The sequence below is a fragment of the Hyperolius riggenbachi genome, chromosome 11 (genome assembly GCF_040937935.1).
Source record: "Hyperolius riggenbachi isolate aHypRig1 chromosome 11, aHypRig1.pri, whole genome shotgun sequence".
In the NCBI taxonomy this organism is placed as follows: domain Eukaryota; kingdom Metazoa; phylum Chordata; class Amphibia; order Anura; family Hyperoliidae; genus Hyperolius; species Hyperolius riggenbachi.
In genome coordinates this window covers 76592165-76611089 of record NC_090656.1, presented here as the reverse complement: position 1 = coordinate 76611089, position 18925 = coordinate 76592165, and the positions used below count along the sequence as shown (strand labels likewise).

The 18925-nt window shown below is 42.7% G+C and overlaps 1 protein-coding gene across 1 annotated transcript in view; it reads right to left on the bottom strand.

Annotated features, from left to right (window-relative positions):
* Positions 1-18925, bottom strand: part of QSER1 (glutamine and serine rich 1) — a 157332-nt gene that overhangs the window by 85069 nt on the left and 53338 nt on the right. Inside the window, exons 2-3 of the mRNA XM_068260999.1 lie at positions 15390-15502; positions 3334-3495 (exon numbers count right to left, since the gene is read on the bottom strand). Coding sequence (XP_068117100.1) covers positions 3334-3495; positions 15390-15502 — 275 coding nt within the window. The remainder of the gene's footprint in view (positions 1-3333; positions 3496-15389; positions 15503-18925) is intronic.

Sequence of the window (18925 nt, the reverse complement as noted above, 5' to 3'; positions counted from 1 at the left end):
TTGGTGGCTCACCCTGAGTGCAGGGTGGCACGGGGTGTCTCTCTCCTGAGGTTATCACTGCCATTGATGTGGAGGAAGATCTGCCATTGATGTGGAGCAAGGTATGTTTGCCGTTCATTTTTCCTTTCAGCCTAGAGTGCATTACTTGTATACCCAATATAAGGAGTATAGCAGAAACTCCTAATACTGGCCATACATGTAATGATTGCAGAGACCCTAAAATGCCAGGACAGACTTCACAAATGACCCCATTTTGGAAAGAGGACACCCTAAAGTATTATGTGAGGTGCACGGTGAGTTCATAAAAGATTTTAGTTTTTGTCACAAGTTAGCAGAATTTTTTTTTTATTTTTTTTTCTAACAAAGTGTCATTTTCCGTTTACTTGTGACAAAAAATAAGATTTTCAATGACCTCACCATTACCCTCATGGAATACCTTGTTGTGTATTCTTTCCAAAATGGGGTCATTTGTGGGGTTTGTTAACTGTCCTGGCAAGTGGGCGGGGTGCTAAATTGTGAGCACCCCTGTAAAGCCTAAAGGTACTCATTGGACTCTGGGCCCCTTAGCGCAGTTAGGGTGCAAAAAAGTGCCACACATGTGGTATCGCCGTACTCGGGAGAAGTAGTACAATGTGTTTTGGGGTGTATTTTTACACATACCCATGCTGGGTGGGAGAAATACCTCTGTAAATGACAATCTTTTGATTTTTTTTTACACACAATTGTCCATTTACAGAGGTATTTCTCCCACCCAGCATGGGTATGTGTAAAAATACACCCCAAAACACATTGTACTACTTCTCCCGAGTACGGCAATAGCACATGTGTGGCACTTTTTTGCACCCTAACTGCGCTAAAGGGCCCAAAGTCCAATGAGTACCTTTAGGATTTCACAGGTCATTTTGCGGAATTTGATTTCCAGACTACTCCTCACGGTTTAGGGCCCCTAAAATGCCAGGGCAGTATAGGAACCCCACAAATGACCCCATTTTAGAAAGAAGACACCCCAAGGTATTCCGTTAGGAGTATGGTGAGTTCATAGAAGATTTTATTTTTTGTCACAAGTTAGCGGAAAATTGATTTTTATTGTTTTTTTTTTCACAAAGTGTAATTTTCCACTAACTTGTGCCAAAAAATAAAATCTTCTATGAACTCACCATACTCCTAACGGAATACCTTGGGGTGTCTTCTTTCTAAAATGGGGTCATTTGTGGGGTTCCTATACTGCCCTGGCATTTTAGGGGCCCTAAACCGTGAGGAGTAGTCTGGAAATCAAATTCCGCAAAATGACCTGTGAAATCCTAAAAGTACTCATTGGACTTTGGGCCCTTTAGCGCAGTTAGGGTGCAAAAAAGTGTCACACGTGGTATTGCCGTACTCGGGAGAAGTAGTACAATGTGTTTTGGGGTGTATTTTTACACATACCCATGCTGGGTGGGAGAAATACCTCTGTAAATGACAATCTTTTGATTTTTTTACACACAATTGTATATTTACAGAGTTATTTCTCCCACCCAGCATGGGTATGTGTAAAAATACACCCCAAAACACATTGTACTACTTCTCCCGAGTACGGCGATACCACATGTGTGGCACTTTTTTGCACCCTAACTGCGCTAAAGGGCCCAAAGTCCAATGAGCACCTTTAGGATTTCACAGGTCATTTTGCGGAATTTCGTTTCCAGACTACTCACGGTTTAGGGCCCCTAAAATGCCAGGACAGTATAGGAACCCCACAAATGACCCCATTTTAGAAAGAAGACACCCCAAGGTATTCCGTTAGGAGTATGGTGAGTTCATAGAAGATTTTATTTTTTGTCACAAGTTAGTGGAAAATGACACTTTGTGAAAAAAACAATAAAACTCAATTTCCGCTAACTTGTGACAAAAAATAAAATCTTCTATGAACTCACCATACTCCTAACGGAATACCTTGGGGTGTCTTCTTTCTAAAATGGGGTCATTTGTGGGGTTCCTATACTGCCCTGGCATTTTAGGGGCCCTAAACCGTGAGGAGTAGTCTTGAAACGAAATTCCGCAAAATGACCTGTCAAATCCTAAAGGTACTCATCGGACTTTGGGCCCTTTAGCGCAGTTAGGGTGCAAAAAAGTGCCACACGTGGTATCGCCGTGCTCAGGAGAAGTAGTATAATGTGTTTTGTGGTGTATTTTTACACATACCCATGCTGAGTGGGAGAAATATCTCTGTAAATGGACAATTGTGTGTAAAAAAAAATTAACAAATTGTCATTTACAGAGATATTTCTCCCACCCAGCATGGGTATGTGTAAAAATACACCCCAAAACACATTATACTACTTCTCCTGAGTACGGCAATACCACATGTGTGGCACTTTTTTGCAGCCTAACTGCGCTAAGGGGTCCAAAGTCCAATGAGCACCTTTAGGCTTTACAGGGGTGCTTACAATTTAGCACCCCCCAAAATGTCAGGACAGTAAACACACCCCACAAATGACCCCATTTTGGAAAGTAGACCCTTCAAGGTATTCAGAGAGGGGTATGGTGAGTCTGTGGCAGATTTCATTTTTTTTTGGTGCAAGTTAGAAGAAATGGAAACTTTTTTTTTTTCTCACAAAGTGTCATTTTCCGCTTACTTGTGACAAAAAATAATATCTTCTATGAACCCACTATGCCTCTCAGTGAATACTTTGGGATGTCTTCTTTCCAAAATGGGGTCATTTGGGGGGTATTTATACTATCCTGGAATTCTAGCCCCTCATGAAACATGACAGGGGGTCAGAAAAGTCATAGATGCTTGAAAATGGGAAAATTCACTTTTTGCACCATAGTTTGTAAACGCCATAACTTTTACCCAAACCAATAAATATACGCTGAATGGGTTTTTTTTTTATCAAAAACATGTTTGTCCACATTTTTCGCGCTGCATGTATACAGAAATTTTACTTTATTTGAAAACTGTCAGCACAGAAAGTTAAAAAAATCATTTTTTTGCCAAAATTCATGTCTTTTTTGCTGAATATAATAAAAAGTAAAAATCGCAGGAGCAATTAAATAGCACCAAAAGAAAGCTTTATTAGTGACAAGAAAAGGAGCCAAAATTCATTTAGGTGGTAGGTTGTATGAGCGAGCAATAAACCGTGAAAGCTGCAGTGGTCTGAATGGAAAAAAAGTGGCCGGTCCTTAAGGGGTAGAAAGCCCTAGGTCCTCAAGTGGTTAAGGATTAAAATTTAGGGGGCCATGTAGCACTCAAGGTTAACTTTATTTTCAGCATGTATCTCAGATGTCCTGTCCTGAAATAAATGCTCATATCAACCCCCAATTTGTGCCAACCCTGTACACAAAGCAGATTACCAGTTTGCCATGAAGGTGCCCTGAACTGCGGCAGAAGGGTTGTGCCAGACGATGCGGCCTGGGCAGTCCGTGACTCTATTGCAGACAGGAAGCTCATCACGGATGTTTCTGTAGTGTTAGCGCCTGCCACGTGGAGGCTGGTGTCAAAAATTCCAGAGAGACCTGAAACAAGACAGTGAAACCGACATAAATTTCTAAACAAAAGTAATGATAAATGCAAAATAAAGCAGTTAAGCAGAACTCTGAAGAGGACTGAAATTCTTGCAGGGGGTCAACCTGCTTAGCAAAAATGTATTGTAGTTTTTTAAAAAATGTGGCGAAGCGGATAGGGCCTTTGCTTTACAGCACTGGGTCCCCAGTTTGAAACCCATCCAGGGCACTATATGCACAGAGTTTGTGTGTTCTTTCTGTGTCTGTTTCCTCTGGGCAGTCCGGTTTCCTCCCACATCCCAAAAACACAGATAAATTAGTTGGCTTCCCCCTAAATTGGCCCTAGACTACAATAGACATGACTATGGTAAGGATTACATTGCGAGATCCTCTGAGGGACAGTTAAGCTACGTACAAACATAAGACAACGATCGTTCGTTGTGAACGACGAACGACCTTTTAATTGATGAAAAAACAACCTAGCTTTTAAAGAGAATCTGTATTGTTAAAATCGCACAAAAGTAAACATACCAGTGCGTTAAGGGACATCTCCTATTACCCTCTGTCACAATTTCGCCGCTCCCCGCCGCATTAAAAGTGGTTAAAAACAGTTTTAAAAAGTTTGTTTATAAACAAACAAAATGGCCACCAAAACAGGAAGTAGGTTGATGTACAGTATGTCCACACATAGAAAATACATTCATACACAAGCAGGCTGTATACAGCATTCCTTTTGAATCTCAAGAGATCATTTGTGTGTTTCTTTCCCCCCTGAGGGGGGAGTGCATAGCAGAACCACAATACTGAAGAACTTGGCAGCCTTCCAGACACAGGCTGACAAGTCTGACAAGGGAAAGATACATTGATTTATTACAGAGATGGTGATAGTAGAACGTGCTGCAGTAAGCCAGAACACATTAGAATAGCTTTTGGAACTTGTAGGATGATAAAAAACAGGATGCAATTTTTGTTACGGAGTCTCTTTAAAGGTGTGTAACGATCTGATTGTTAACGAACGATCCGGAACAACATCACATACTGTTCCTGGAAGTTACATCATAGCAAGTTCCGCCCGCACGTAACGAACGATTCAAAACGTACGTTACACTGTAAAACTAACGTTGCGCATATGACATAACTAAATTTCTATTTCATACTGTCGGTATGTAGTAGAGCATCTAGATAATATAGTGTTGACAAAACATACAAAAGTACACTTTGTCCTGTTAAAATAAAAATTATGGTATAATCATGTAGTATACAACGCATCACTGGGCACAACCATAGAACGAACGTTACATCGCGAGGGGAAAATTTAAGATGTTGTGACTATAAAACGAAGTGCGCATGTCTTGCCTGCTACGAACGACCGTTTAACGATTTACTACTTTTGCTAACGATCGTCGTTTAAAAAAATCTGCCAGGACAGATGTTTCGTTAACGATCTAGCTCATCCATCGTTTGACTTAATGATCGTTGGCTGTTTTTTTTAAACGATAGTCGTTTGAAATGATCAGGGAACGATTGTTTCAAACGACTATAGTCGCATGTGTGTACGCACCTCTAGTGACATGACTATTTACTCTAAAGCGCTGTGGAAGCTATAAATACTGAATACATTTTAAAATGAGAGTTCCAAGCTTGAATGTTTATCTAAAATAACATCTCTCGATTCAGCTGATTTAATTCCCTTGGAGACCATGGCAGACTTGTTTGTCGGTGTGTTTGCAAGTGGCTATGCTTTATGACAAAACTTGAGGAACTGCAGTGAAAATAACGGAATAAAAAAAAAAAAAAAAAAACTTAATTTTTACAATACTTATTTATAAATCAGTCAGTTTTTGCACATTTTAAAATCTTTCCTCTCCCTGATTTAGATTCTGAAATTTATCACATGGCGACATTTTTACTGCTGGCAGGTGATGTCAGTGGAAGGAGATGCTGCTTTTTTTGGGCAGTTGGAAACAGCTGTTATTTCCCACAACGCAACAAGGCTCCCAGTGTGATGTCAGTACCTAGGTACTGACATCACACCGTGGGAGGGGTTTCACCGCAATATCAGCCACACAGAGCCCACTTACGATCCGATTGAGAAAAGGTAAAGATTTCTCATGGGATATTGGCTACTGATGGGGATGAAGTTCAATCCTTGGTTATGGTTCCTTTTTAAATTGTGCTATTCTGCTGGTGAACTCAAAGCACTTGAGAGTTGCAGCCAGTTAAGGCTCGGGTAACCAGGAGCATTGAGGGCTTGTTTCCACTGTTGCGACGCGATTTCGCCGGCATTCCGACGCTTGTAAAAACGCATGCGGATGCGTTTCCGCATGCGTTTTTACCCGCGATTTCGCGTGCGATTTCGCATGGCAGGGTACCATGCGAAATTAACCATGACACTGCCAGGGCAAAATAAAATTGAAAAAGGTGCGAAATCGCACGCAAAATCGCGGGTAAAAACGCATGTAACAAACGCATGCGTTTTTACTATTAAATACATTAGCGGCGATTCGCATGCATTCCACTCGCAGGCAAATTCGTTGGCTCTTTTGTGCGTTTTTTTACCGCTGAAAAAAACGCACCTCAACAACGCTACAGTGGAAACAGGCCCATCCACTTGCATTACATGTGCGAATCTGCATGCGTTGGACGCATGCAGATTCGCGATAGTGGAAACGAGCCCTAAAAGGGGAACTTCAGCCTAAACAAACATACTGTCATTAAATTACATTAGTTATGTTAATTAAAATAGATAGGTAATATAATCTCTTACCCACCCCGTTTTAAAAGAACAGGCAAATGTTTGATTTCTTGAGGTCAGCCATCTTTTTGGTTGAAAGGAGGCGACAGGGAGCATGAGACACAGTTCCAACTGTCCTGTGTCCTGAGCACCTCTCCCAGTTCAACGTGAACAATAACATAGGAAATCCCATCATGCTTTGCACAGCATTAGGGAAAAAAAGCCCGGGCAGTTTTCTTTGATAGGTGGAGTTTAGCTAAAAATGCAGCTAAAAATGATGCTTTGATAAGAAAAACAAAGTTCTGATGCTGTGAAACTGTTTAAAGGAGAACTGTAGTGAGAGGTTTATGGAGGCTGCCATATTTATTTCCTTTTAAGCAATACCAGTTGCCTGGCTATTCAGCTAATCCTCTGCCTCTAATACTTTCAGCCATAGGCCCTGAACAAGCATGCAGCAGATCAGGCGTTTCTGACAAATTTAGACAGATATGACAAGATTAGCTGCATGCTTGTTTCTGGTGTGATTCAGACACTTCTTTAGGCAAATAGACCATCAGGGCTGCCAGGCAACTGGTATTGCTTAAAAGGAAATAAATATGGCAGCCTCCATATCCCTCTCACTACAGTTCTCCTTTAACACCGAGCCTTTTCAGTTCTGCTGAGTAGATTTTTAGTCCGGAGGTTCACTTTAAGGAGCCTTGCCGGAAGACTCCTTACTGTTTTACATACTGGCCTGAGCAGGATTCGAACTCCGGTCAAAGGCTCAAAACCCACAGCAAATAAACAACCTTAACCAGAACACCAGAACACTATCTAGCTGCCCCCATTTTGCTGTTCTCCCTTATTCCAGTTCTAGTGCTATTCTGTTCTCTCGGATCTGGAATGTGTACTGCTGTCAAAAAAAAAAAAAAAAAAAAAAAAAAAAAAAATTGCGTTAGATGCATGGTGTATGTATGGAAGCCATTTGTGGAAAAAGCCCCGCTCAAACCTATATAATGAATAAGGCTAATTGCAATGCATCGTGCACACAGGTGTAAGGACAGATACCCACAAGGATCAGGACTCGATCTTTCAGATGACAGACCAGGACTGAGTGCTGTACAGACATCACAAGCTTAGGTTAGCAACACCTCTGTTACTGTGGAGGGGTAGGAGAGATGATGCACGACGCACAATGGAGCGACTACTGTTAGACGTTGCTAAAGATCTGGTATGCCGGATCTTTAGGCGACACCTGGAGGAGGGGGGGGGTTGTCAAAACCATTTTTATTGTACTGTGTAGGGACACCATAAAGTTTCCAGCAGCCCTGAGGAAAAATATACAAACCTAAGCGGATAACCGTGCGATTCAGAAAGTGATCAATTACTCCCAAACCAAAAATGCACGGAGTGTCTGTCCCATCTGTCATTCATAAGGTTTCCAACAGAATTCTGAGTGAAAAATCAATGCGTAACCACTGCTCGATGCAGCACAAGTCTATGTGGCTGCCAAATCCCAGCTTTCCCACCACTCAGAAGAAAAAAATATTTTTTTTTGTCAACTTAGTGTTTAACCACTTAAGGACCGAGGTGATAGAGATCTACGCCCTGTTTTGATGGGCTCCTGGCTGGCAGGGCGTAGATCTCTATCACCGGCGCCGCCGCTCCCCGCCGCGATCGCGCGCACCGAATCGGCTGCACTTAGCTGTCTTATGACAGCTAAGGCTTCCGGGTATCGGCAGGAGCCGTCACTGATTGGCTCCCTGCCATGTGATCGCTGTGAGCCAATCACAGCGATCACCCTCCGAAAGGCAACATAGTTGCCGTTCCGCCTCCCTCTCCCTGTCACTGTGGATCTTGTGTGACAGGGAGAGACGCACAGCCTGCAGCCGTGACAGGCTGTGCGATTTTAGTGTAAAAAAATCCAGATCTCCCCCCCCCCCCATGTATGCCTTGATCCCCTCCCAACCACCTATATATATATATCTATATCTATATATCGAGAGATCTATATCTATATATATCTATATCTATATATCTATATCTATATCTATATCTCTATATCTCTATCTATATCTATATCTATATATAGAGAGAGATCTATATATCTATCTATATCTCTCTCTCTCTCTCTCTCTCTCTCTCTCTCTCTCTCTCTCTCTCTCTCTCTCTCTCTCTCTCTCTCGAGAGAGAGAGAGAGAGAGAGAGAGAGAGAGAGAGAGAGAGAGAGAGAGAGAGAGAGAGAGAGAGAGAGAGAGAGAGAGAGAGAGAGAGAGAGAGAGAGAGAGAGAGAGAGAGAGAGAGAGAGAGAGAGAGAGAGAGAGAGAGAGAGAGAGAGAGAGATCTATATCTATATCTATATAGAGAGAGAGAGATCTATATCTATATCTATATATATATATAGAGAGAGATCTATATCTATAGATCTATAGAGATCTATAGAGATCTATAGAGATCTATAGAGATCTATAGAGATCTATAGAGATCTATAGAGATCTATAGAGATCTATAGAGATCTATAGAGATCTATAGAGATCTATAGAGATCTATAGAGATCTATAGAGATCTATAGAGATCTATAGAGATCTATAGAGATCTATATAGATCTATAGAGATCTATATAGATCTATAGATCTATATAGATCTATAGATCTATAGAGATCTATATAGATCTATAGAGATCTATAGAGATCTATAGAGATCTATAGAGATCTATATAGATCTATAGATCTATAGAGATCTATATAGATCTATAGATCTATAGAGATCTATATAGATCTATAGATCTATAGAGATCTATATAGATCTATAGATCTATAGAGATCTATATAGATCTATATCTATAGAGATCTATATAGATCTATATCTATAGAGATCTATATAGATCTATAGAGATCTATAGAGATCTCTCCATCTATCTCCATCTCTCCATCTCTCCATCTATCTCCATCTATCTATCTCCATCTCTCCATCTCTCCATCTATCTCCATCTATCTATCTCCATCTCTCCATCTCTCCATCTATCTCCATCTATCTATCTCCATCTCTCCATCTCTCCATCTATCTCCATCTATCTATCTCCATCTCTCCATCTATCTATCTCTCCATCTATCTATCTACATCTATCTATCTATCTCCATCTATCTATCTATCTCCATCTCTATCTATCTACATCTCTCCATCTATCTATCTCTCCATCTATCTATCTCCATCTCTCCATCTATCTATCTCTCCATCTATCTATCTCTCCATCTATCTATCTCTCCATCTATCTATCTCCATCTATCTATCTATCTCCATCTATCTATCTATCTCCATCTCTATCTATCTACATCTCTCCATCTATCTATCTCTCCATCTATCTATCTCCATCTATCTATCTCTCCATCTATCTATCTCTCCATCTATCTATATCTCTCCATCTATCTATCTCTCCATCTATCTATCTACATCTCTCCATCTATCTATCTACATCTCTCCATCTATCTATCTACATCTCTCCATCTATCTATCTACATCTCTCCATCTATCTATCTACATCTCTCCATCTATCTATCTACATCTCTCCATCTATCTATCTACATCTCTCCATCTATCTATCTACATCTCTCCATCTATCTATCTACATCTCTCCATCTATCTATCTATCTCTCCATCTATCTATCTACCTCTCCATCTATCTATCTACATCTCTCCATCTATCTATCTACATCTCTCCATCTATCTATCTACATCTCTCCATCTATCTATCTCCATCTCTCCATCCCTCCATCCCTCCATCCCTCCATCCCTCCATCCATCCATCCCTCCATCCATCCCTCCATCCCTCCATCCCTCCATCCCTCCATCCCTCCATCCCTCCATCCCTCCATCCATCCATCCATCCATCCATCCATCCATCCATCCATCCATCCATCCATCCATCCCTCCATCCATCCATCCATCCCTCCATCCATCCATCCATCCATCCATCCATCCATCCATCCATCCATCCATCCATCCATCCATCCATCCATCTATCCAGATCTATATATATTTTACTGGATTGTGATTTTAACCACTTGCCGACCGCCCCTACCTAGGGGCGGCGGCAAAGTGGAGCCCGCAACGACCGCAATACGCCGATCGGCGGCGGCTCGTTGCGGACTAGCTGGCCGGGGATCGCACGCTGGATGTGCCCACCCGCGACGTCAACCCTCCAGCCAATTAGCAGCGGCGGCGGGTTGTTAAACCCCGATCTGCCGCATGCAAAGCGGATAATACGCTTTGTAATGTATACAAAGCGTATTATACAGGCTGCCTCCTGCCCTGGTGGTCCCAGTGATTGAGGGACCACCAGGGCAGGTTGCAGCCCTCCTAGTAAGTACCCAAGCACACTGATCCTGCCCCCTGATCACCCACTGCACCCATCAGACCCCCCCTGCCCACCCCTCAGACACCTGTTTGCACCCAATCACCCCCCTAATCACTCCCTGTCACTATCTCAACACTATTTTTTAGATTAGGTCCTAAACTGCCCCCTGGGGGCTCCTGAACACCCCCCCCACACACACCCTCAGATCCTCCCTAGACCCTCCCCCCTGTGTACTGTATACATCTATTCTTCCCTATAATCACCCACTGATCACCTGTCAATCACCCATCAATCACCCCCTGTCACCACCTGTCACTGCCACCCATCAGATCAGACCCTAACCTGCCGTTTGTGGGCACCTGATCACCCACCCACACCCTCAGATTGCGTGCAGACCCACCCTCAGATCACCTCCGAAAGTGCATTGTTTACATCTGTTCTCCCCTCTAATCATCCACTGATCACCCATCAATCACCCCGTCACCAACTGTCACTGCTACCCATCAGATCAGACACTAATCTGCCCCTTGCGGGCACCCAATCACCCGCCCACACCCTCAATTAGCCCCCCAGACCCCCTCTGATCAACTCGCCAGTGCATTGCTTGCATATATTCTCCTCTGTAATCACCTACTGATCACCTATCAACCACCCCGTCACCCCCTGTCACTGCTACCCATCAGATCAGGCCCTAATATGCCCCCTGCGGGCTTCTGATCACCCGGCCAAACCCTCACCCGCCCCACCGCAGTGACAAATCTTTTTTCTGATCACTGCTGGTACGACTTAATTGCCATGTCCAGGTCACGATTTGAGAACATTCCTGCACTTCAGTGCCAATACAACCTGTCATCTAAGAAGCCACCCTGCTTATGACCGGTTCCACAAAATTCGGCCCCTCATAGACCACCTGTCATCAAAATTTGCAGATGCTTATACCTCTGAACAGTCATTTTGAGGCATTAGGTTTCCAGACTACTCCTCGTGGTTTTGGGCCCCAAAAATGCCAGGGCAGTATAGGAACCCCACAAGTGACCCCATTTTAGAAAGAAGACACCCCAAGGTATTCCGTTAGGTGTATGACGAGTTCATAGAAGATTTTATTTTTTGTCAAAAGTTAGCGGAAATTGATTTGTATTTTTTTTTTTTCACAAAGTGTCATTTTCCACTAACTTGTGACAAAAAATAAAATCTTCTATGAACTCACCATACACCTAACGGAATACCTTGGAGTGTCTTCTTTCTAAAATGGGGTCACTTGTGGGGTTTCTATACTGCCCTGGCATTTTAGGGGCCCTAAACCGTAAGGAGTAGTCTAGAAACCAAATGCCTCAAAATGACCTGTGAATAGGACGTTGGGCCCCTTAGCGCACCTAGGCTGCAAAAAAGTGTCACACATGTGATATCGCCGTACTCAGGAGAAGTAGTATAATGTGTTTTGGGGTGTATTTTTACACATACCCATGCTGGGTGGGAGAAATATCTCTGTAAAGGGACAATTGTGTGTAAAAAAAAATCAAAACATTTTAATTTACAGAGATATTTCTCCCACCCAGCATGGGTATGTGTAAAAATACACCCCAAAACACATTATACTACTTCTCCTGAGTACGGCGATACCACATGTGTGACACTTTTTTGCAACCTAGGTGCGCTAAGAGGCCCAACGTCCTATGAGTACCTTTAGAATTTCACAGGTCATTTTGAGGCATTTGGTTTCTAGACTACTCCTCACGGTTTAGGGCCCCTAAAATGCCAGGGCATTATAGGAACCCCACAAGTGACCCCATTTTAGAAAGAAGACACCCCAAGGTATTCAATTAGGTGTATGTGGAATTCATAGAAGATTTTATTTTTTGTCACAAGTTAGTGGAAAATGACACTTTGTGAAAAAAACAATAAAAATCAATTTCCGCTAACTTGTGAAAAAAAAAATGAAATCTTCTATGAACTCCCCATACTACTAACGGAATACCTTGGGGTGTCTTCTTTCTAAAATGGGGTCACTTGTAGGGTTCCTATACTGTCCTGGCATTTTAGGGGCCCTAAACCGTGAGGAGTAGTCTAGAAAATAAATGCCTTAAAATGACCTGTGAAAATCCTAAAGGTACTCATAGGACTTTGGGCCCCTTAGCGCAGTTAGGGTGCAAAAAAGTGTCACACATGTGGTATCGCCGTACTCAGGAGAAGTAGAATAATGTGTTTTGGGGTGTATTTTTACACATACCCATGCTGGGTGGGAGAAATATCTCTGTAAATGGACAATTGTGTGTAAAAAAAATCAAAAGAAATCTCATTTACAGAGATATTTCTCCCACCCATCATGGGTATGTGTAAAAATACACCCCAAAACACATTATACTATTTCTCCTGAGTAAGGCGATACCACATGTGTGACATTTCTTTTGCAGCCTAGGTGCGCTAAGGGGCCCAAAGTCCTATGAGCACCTTTAGGCTTTACAGGGGTGCTTACAATTTAGCACCCCCCAAAATGCCAGGACAGTAAACACACCCCACAAATCACCCCATTTTGGAAACTAGACACTTCAAGGTATTCAGAGAGGGGCATGGTGAGTCCGTGGCAGATTTCATTTTTTTTTTGTCACCAGTTAGCAGAAATGGAAACTTTTTTTAATTTATTTTTTTTGTCACAAAGTGTCATTTTCCGCTAACTTGTGACAAAAGATAAAATCTTCTATGAACTCACCATGCCTCTTAGTGAATACTTTGGGGTGTCTTCTTTCCAAAATGGGGTCATTTGGGGGGTATTTATACTATCCTGGAATTCTAGCACCTCATGAAACCTGACAGGTGCTCAGAAATGAGAGAGATGCTTCAAAATGGGAAAATTCAATTTTTGCACCATAGTTTGTAAACGCTATAACTTTTACCCAAACCAATAAATATACACTGAATGGGTTTTTTTTAATCAAAAACATGTTTGTCCACATTTTTCGCGCTGCATGTATACAGAAATTTTACTTTATTTGAAAAATGTCAGCACAGAAAGTTAAAAAAATCATTTTTTTGCCAAAATTCATGTCTTTTTTGATGAATATAATAAAAAGTAAAACTCGCAGCAGCAATCAAATAGCACCAAAAGAAAGCTGTATTAGTGACAAGAAAAGGAGGTAAAATTCATTTAGATGGTAGCTTGTATGACTGAGCAATAAACCATTAAAGCTGCAGTGGTCTGAATGGAAAAAAGGCTCTGGTCCTTAAGGGGTGAAAAGACTGCGGTCCTTAAAGGGAAGGTCCAAGAAAAAAAAAAAAAAGTTTTACTTACCTGGGGCTTCTACCAGCCCCATGTAGCCATCCTGTGCCCTTGTAGTCACTCACTGCTGCTCCAGTCGCCCGCTGGCAGCTTTCTGACCTCGGAGGTCAGGGCCACATTGCATACATTTTTACGCATTCCAGCTAGTGCAGGAACAAAAATTTACGCGTTGCACCACTAACGCGTAAAAATGTATGCGTTAATGTTCCTGCACTAGCGGGAATGTGTAAAAATGTACGCAATTTGGCCCTCCGAGGTCAGAAAGCTGCCAGCGGGGGACTGGAGCAGCAGTGAGTGACTACGAGGGCACAGGATGGCTGCATGGGGCTGGTAGAAGCCCCAGGTAAGTGAAACTCTTTTTTTTTTTTGCTTGAACCTTCCCTTTAAGTGGTTAAAGAAAACCTTAAAAAGGGAAGGTGAAAGATTTAAAAAAAATTAAAAATATATATACTTACCTGGGACTTCCTGCAGCCTATGCGTCCCTCACCACAGCACCACTCCCAGCCAGTAGCCCCCTCCGTTGCAGATGCTAACCTCGCCAGGTCGGCATCTTCTGCGCCTGTGCGAGCACACGGCCGCACTGCTTGCGATTGCGCTCACGTGGTCTCAAGCGCCCCAAGCCATGTAAATGCGAGCCATGTGCTCAAACAGGCGCAGAAGATGCCAACCTGGCGAAGTCGGCTTCTGCAAAGGAGGGGACCCCGGGCCACCGGCAGGGTGCGGATATCACACAGTTTTAGGTTATATTTAAAAAAACTTAAAAAAAATTGATTTATCGTTTTGTCTCAGCTCAATGAAAGTCTGTTTATTTCTCAAAAACCTAAAATATAGGTAATATTGACCTTTTTTTTTACCTATCCTCTGCTCTCAGAAGCCCAATACTTTGCCAGGAAAGTATTTTATGGCTGCAATTCCTTATCAGTGAGTGAAACTATAGTCTGACTGGAGAGAAACTGCCAGCTGCATTAGCTTTGTCAGAAAGTAAGAAAAAAAGAATACAGCATAGTTATTTGTATGCCTAGCACCGTACATAAATGTCTAAGGTTCTCTTTAATGAAACAGCATGACAATTCAACTTTTAGCTGCCAGAGATGTGACTAACCCCTATTGATTGCTTTCTCGGGGATGGTGCAAAAAACTGCACTGCGACAGGAGTAAGCCTGCAAATCCCTGCTGAATTTCCTAAATTACCTGCAATACCAAAATATGAGATCAATGCAGAATAAAACAAGCAGAAGAAGCCGCAACTGTAATCTGCCAGACAGAGGCATTTCCTGTTTTATCCCCCCTATAGAAGATGTGTGAAGATTACCACCTTCTGCATATTCAGCAGTGATGCACTGTGGGACACCTCAGAGCTCACTCCGACCTGAATAATTGTAAATACCTTCTGTTTTAAGAAGGCAAACGTCTGTTTTGCATAGTATTTTAGGAAGGAGGCTTTGTGGTCCCTTTCGGCCCCTTACACACTCCTGGGAGTTCTGGTTCATCATGAGCTTGCAGGGCAATCTAGAACTTAAAAAAAAAAAACAGCAAAGCAAAATAATAAGGGTAGCATGTGGTACCTGTAGGATGGTGTGTGGTAGCGTATGCAGGAAGCTGATGGGTGGCTGCATAGGTCTGTCTGTGGAGAAGCTCTGCTTCTGAATGAGACGGGTGTCCAGCTCCATAACTCAGACTGCAAAACAAAAACACATCAACTGGTCAGCTGCTGTACAGTTCACAAGACCACATAGTGTTGTGCACACATTACCTCTACGTAACTTCTGACCTAACAGTCATATGTTTAATACGTGATAACTGTATTGTTCAAGACAGTATTTTCATCTTGAGTTTGAGCCAGACAACAAAAAGTAACATATAATGGAACTGCTGAAAACCCCACATATGGTGGAAGGACGGTGCACAACGAGGCGTCCTGTTCACTAAACATCGGGCTTCTCCTGTACACACTGTAGATTCTCAGCCGAGACCATCCTTAATGGCCACCTCAGCCTGCTATCATCTAGCGTGTGCACCTAGCTTAAAGGACACTTGAAGTGAGAGGGATATGGAAGCTGCCATATTTACTTTTAAACAATGCAGATTTCCTGGCATCCTGCTAAGCTTCTGATATCTTGGCTATAAACCCAGAACAAGCATGCAGATCAGGTGATCTGACTGAAATCTGACTGGATTTTCTGCATGCTTGTTTCAGGTGTGCAATTTAGACTGTACTGCAGCCAAAGGGATCACGACAGTCAGGCAACTGGTATCGTTTAAAAGGAAATTAATATGAAGCCTCCATATGCCTCTTCCTTCAGGTGTTCTTTAATGGTGGCCACTAATGAGCCAATCATTTTCATCCAATCTTACCATTTCTATGTAATATAAGGTAACTTCCTGAAGTATCCATTCAGTATATTCACTCAATTTACCCTTATACTACATAGAAATGGTAAGATTGGATGAAAAAGATTAGTGGCCACCTTAAGAGTTCCAAGTTAATTTTGACTGTTGGGCTGAAGCAATCTAGTAATTTTAAAGTACAGTACAGCATCCTTCGAGCCAGTCACACACACTTTCAGTGTCATTTCATTTACATTTTCTACAGTGTCCAGTGTGAACACATTCTTTATCAGGACATTGAAATCCCCCCACTCCCCAGTACTGAACACCGTCTTCTTTCAGACAGTCCCCAAGCTGAGAAGAGAGAGGCAGGAGCTGCTGTGGCCACTCATGCAGAAAACTTCCCTGATAAGCTGGTATAAAATAATTGCAGAGGGAGCTTCTGTGCTGGGAAAACTAATCATGATGCTTAGCAGGCAAGCGTTCCTGGACACATGAGCCTGACCCTGTGTAATTGATGGAAAGTGATGACAGCGTGTGCTGCTAACTAAAGAAAGTGCAGTGAAATGTATACACTAGATGGTGGCCAGAATCCAATTTACATCACAGCTCTGTGATCTGTACTATCTGTAAAAGCTATGGGGGAGGAGAGTCATAAATCCAACACGGATCACTAGAATATTTCTGCATATGGGGAACCTGTGCTTAAAATGCCTGGTTCACATTGGCACTAAGAAGGGTCAGTTTAGCAGAACTAAACTGACTAATTACAAGTAGCAGTGGCCATGGGGGAATGGGTGTGTGGATGTTGTTAACTTACCCATGCGGCCGCCTATAGCCGATACACTCCACGTCACTCCTAGGCTTCCCCCTTCAAGCTGGAAAGAAAAAGCATGGGAGGGACGTAGAACATGAGTGGAGCGCATCGTTATGGGCGGTGGCACGGATAAGTTAACCCCACCCCCTTCCTCAGCCAGTAAGTGCTACTTGTAAATTATGATTACAAGCAACTGTAATCAATAGGATCCGTTCCCATTTGGGGAGGCTGTGATAAATCTGAAGAGACGGACGAGTTGATCGCACCGTTCCGGTGAGTCACAGATCAATTTTCCACCTGTGCAATTTGAACCAGGATGACTCTCCCTGCTCCAGCACAAGGTAATATGGGCAGCCCCACCGTACTGTAATAGCCTATAAAGCTACATTTCCTTATTGTAAAGAAACAAAGGGAAGATTAAGAGCCTCTGATGGTGTAGTATGTTAGATGTTCAGGACCATCTTGAAGAGGAACTTCAGCAAAAATAATGTAATAAAAAAATTGCTTCATTTTTACAATAATTACGTATAAATGATTTAGTCAGCGGTTTCCCATTGTAAAATCTTTCCTCTTCCGGATTTACATTCTGACATTTATCACATGATGACATTTTTACTGCTGGCAGGTGATGTCACTAGAAGTAGCTGCTGCTTGCTTTTTTTGGCAGTTGTAAACAGCTGTTATTTCCCACAATGCAATGAGGTTCACAGACAGGAAACTGCCAGAACCATGGTCCTGACATCCCACTGTGGGAAGGGTTTCACCACAATATTAGCCATACAGAGCCCCCTCGATGATCAGTTTGTAAAAAGGAAACCATTTCTTATGGGTTACTGATTGGGATGAAGTTCAATTCTTGGACACGATTTCTCTTTAAGTGATGAGACTTTATACTCGCAAATATGGGTTGCCACCAAGGCAACCACTGTAGCCGCAGGTGGGAAGATTAGGCCCGACCCCACTCGGAATAAAAAGTTGCTCTCTGTAGACAGGAAAGAAGATGGGGTGTCCCCCTCCACCAAAGGGTGGACTTCGGATGCAATTTAAACAATAGAACAGAGGCGCCAAAATATATTAAAAAGTTTAAAAAGGAGGTAGTGGTGGACTTGCCTCCCACAGTAGACTCAGGCAGCAGTTGCTCCCTGTATAGCCTGATTAAGCGGTCAGAGACCCGTGAAACGCGTTGCAATAAGTTTGAGCTGTGAATAAAGTGAATTTTTGCTGCTAATTTGACCTGTGCGAGTATACTGGGGGAGGCAAGTCCACCACTATCTTCCTTGTCAAACTTTTTTTTTTTTTTACTTTTTACTCTATTTTGGCGCCTCTGTTATATTGTTTACATTATATTTCAGTGTAGAAAAGGGGTCACAATACCCTGGGTCACTGGCGCCATCTCCCAATATTTGAAAAGAGTTACAAAGCACAGAAGTAGACATGAGAAAGCAAAATGTTGTGGCAAAAAGTGGCTGTGACCAAATGCATGGATTGTAACGGGCAGGGCTAACAAGATATTAGTTATACACAGAGAATACACTAATATTTAGAAGACCAATAGCCTACTGCAGCGATGGCTCCTTCTGTGGGCATGTGCGCTGTCGTCCCAGCCAGTGGCATCAGGATACAGCGATAAGGGTATCTGTAGCAGTCCCGAGCTGCAGAGTGGGCGGAGAGAAGGGACACATCTCTGTGCTCCACTGACATTCCAACTTTCTTCTATGTGAGGAGAGAGACACTGTAATCATAGAAAGGTGGATGTATGGAGACAGATGGTCAGTGGAGCCAGGAAAGGCATGTCACTGCTCTCCTAAAAATTGCCCACTTGCAACCCCCCAACCGTTGGTGCAGGTAACCCTCCTCAGAGCTTGCTTAAGGTTCCGGAAGACCGGATCCCCAAGCCCACTGTCCCCACTGCACCATCCTATCCCTTTCACCCCTCCTCATGGAAACAAACATGTG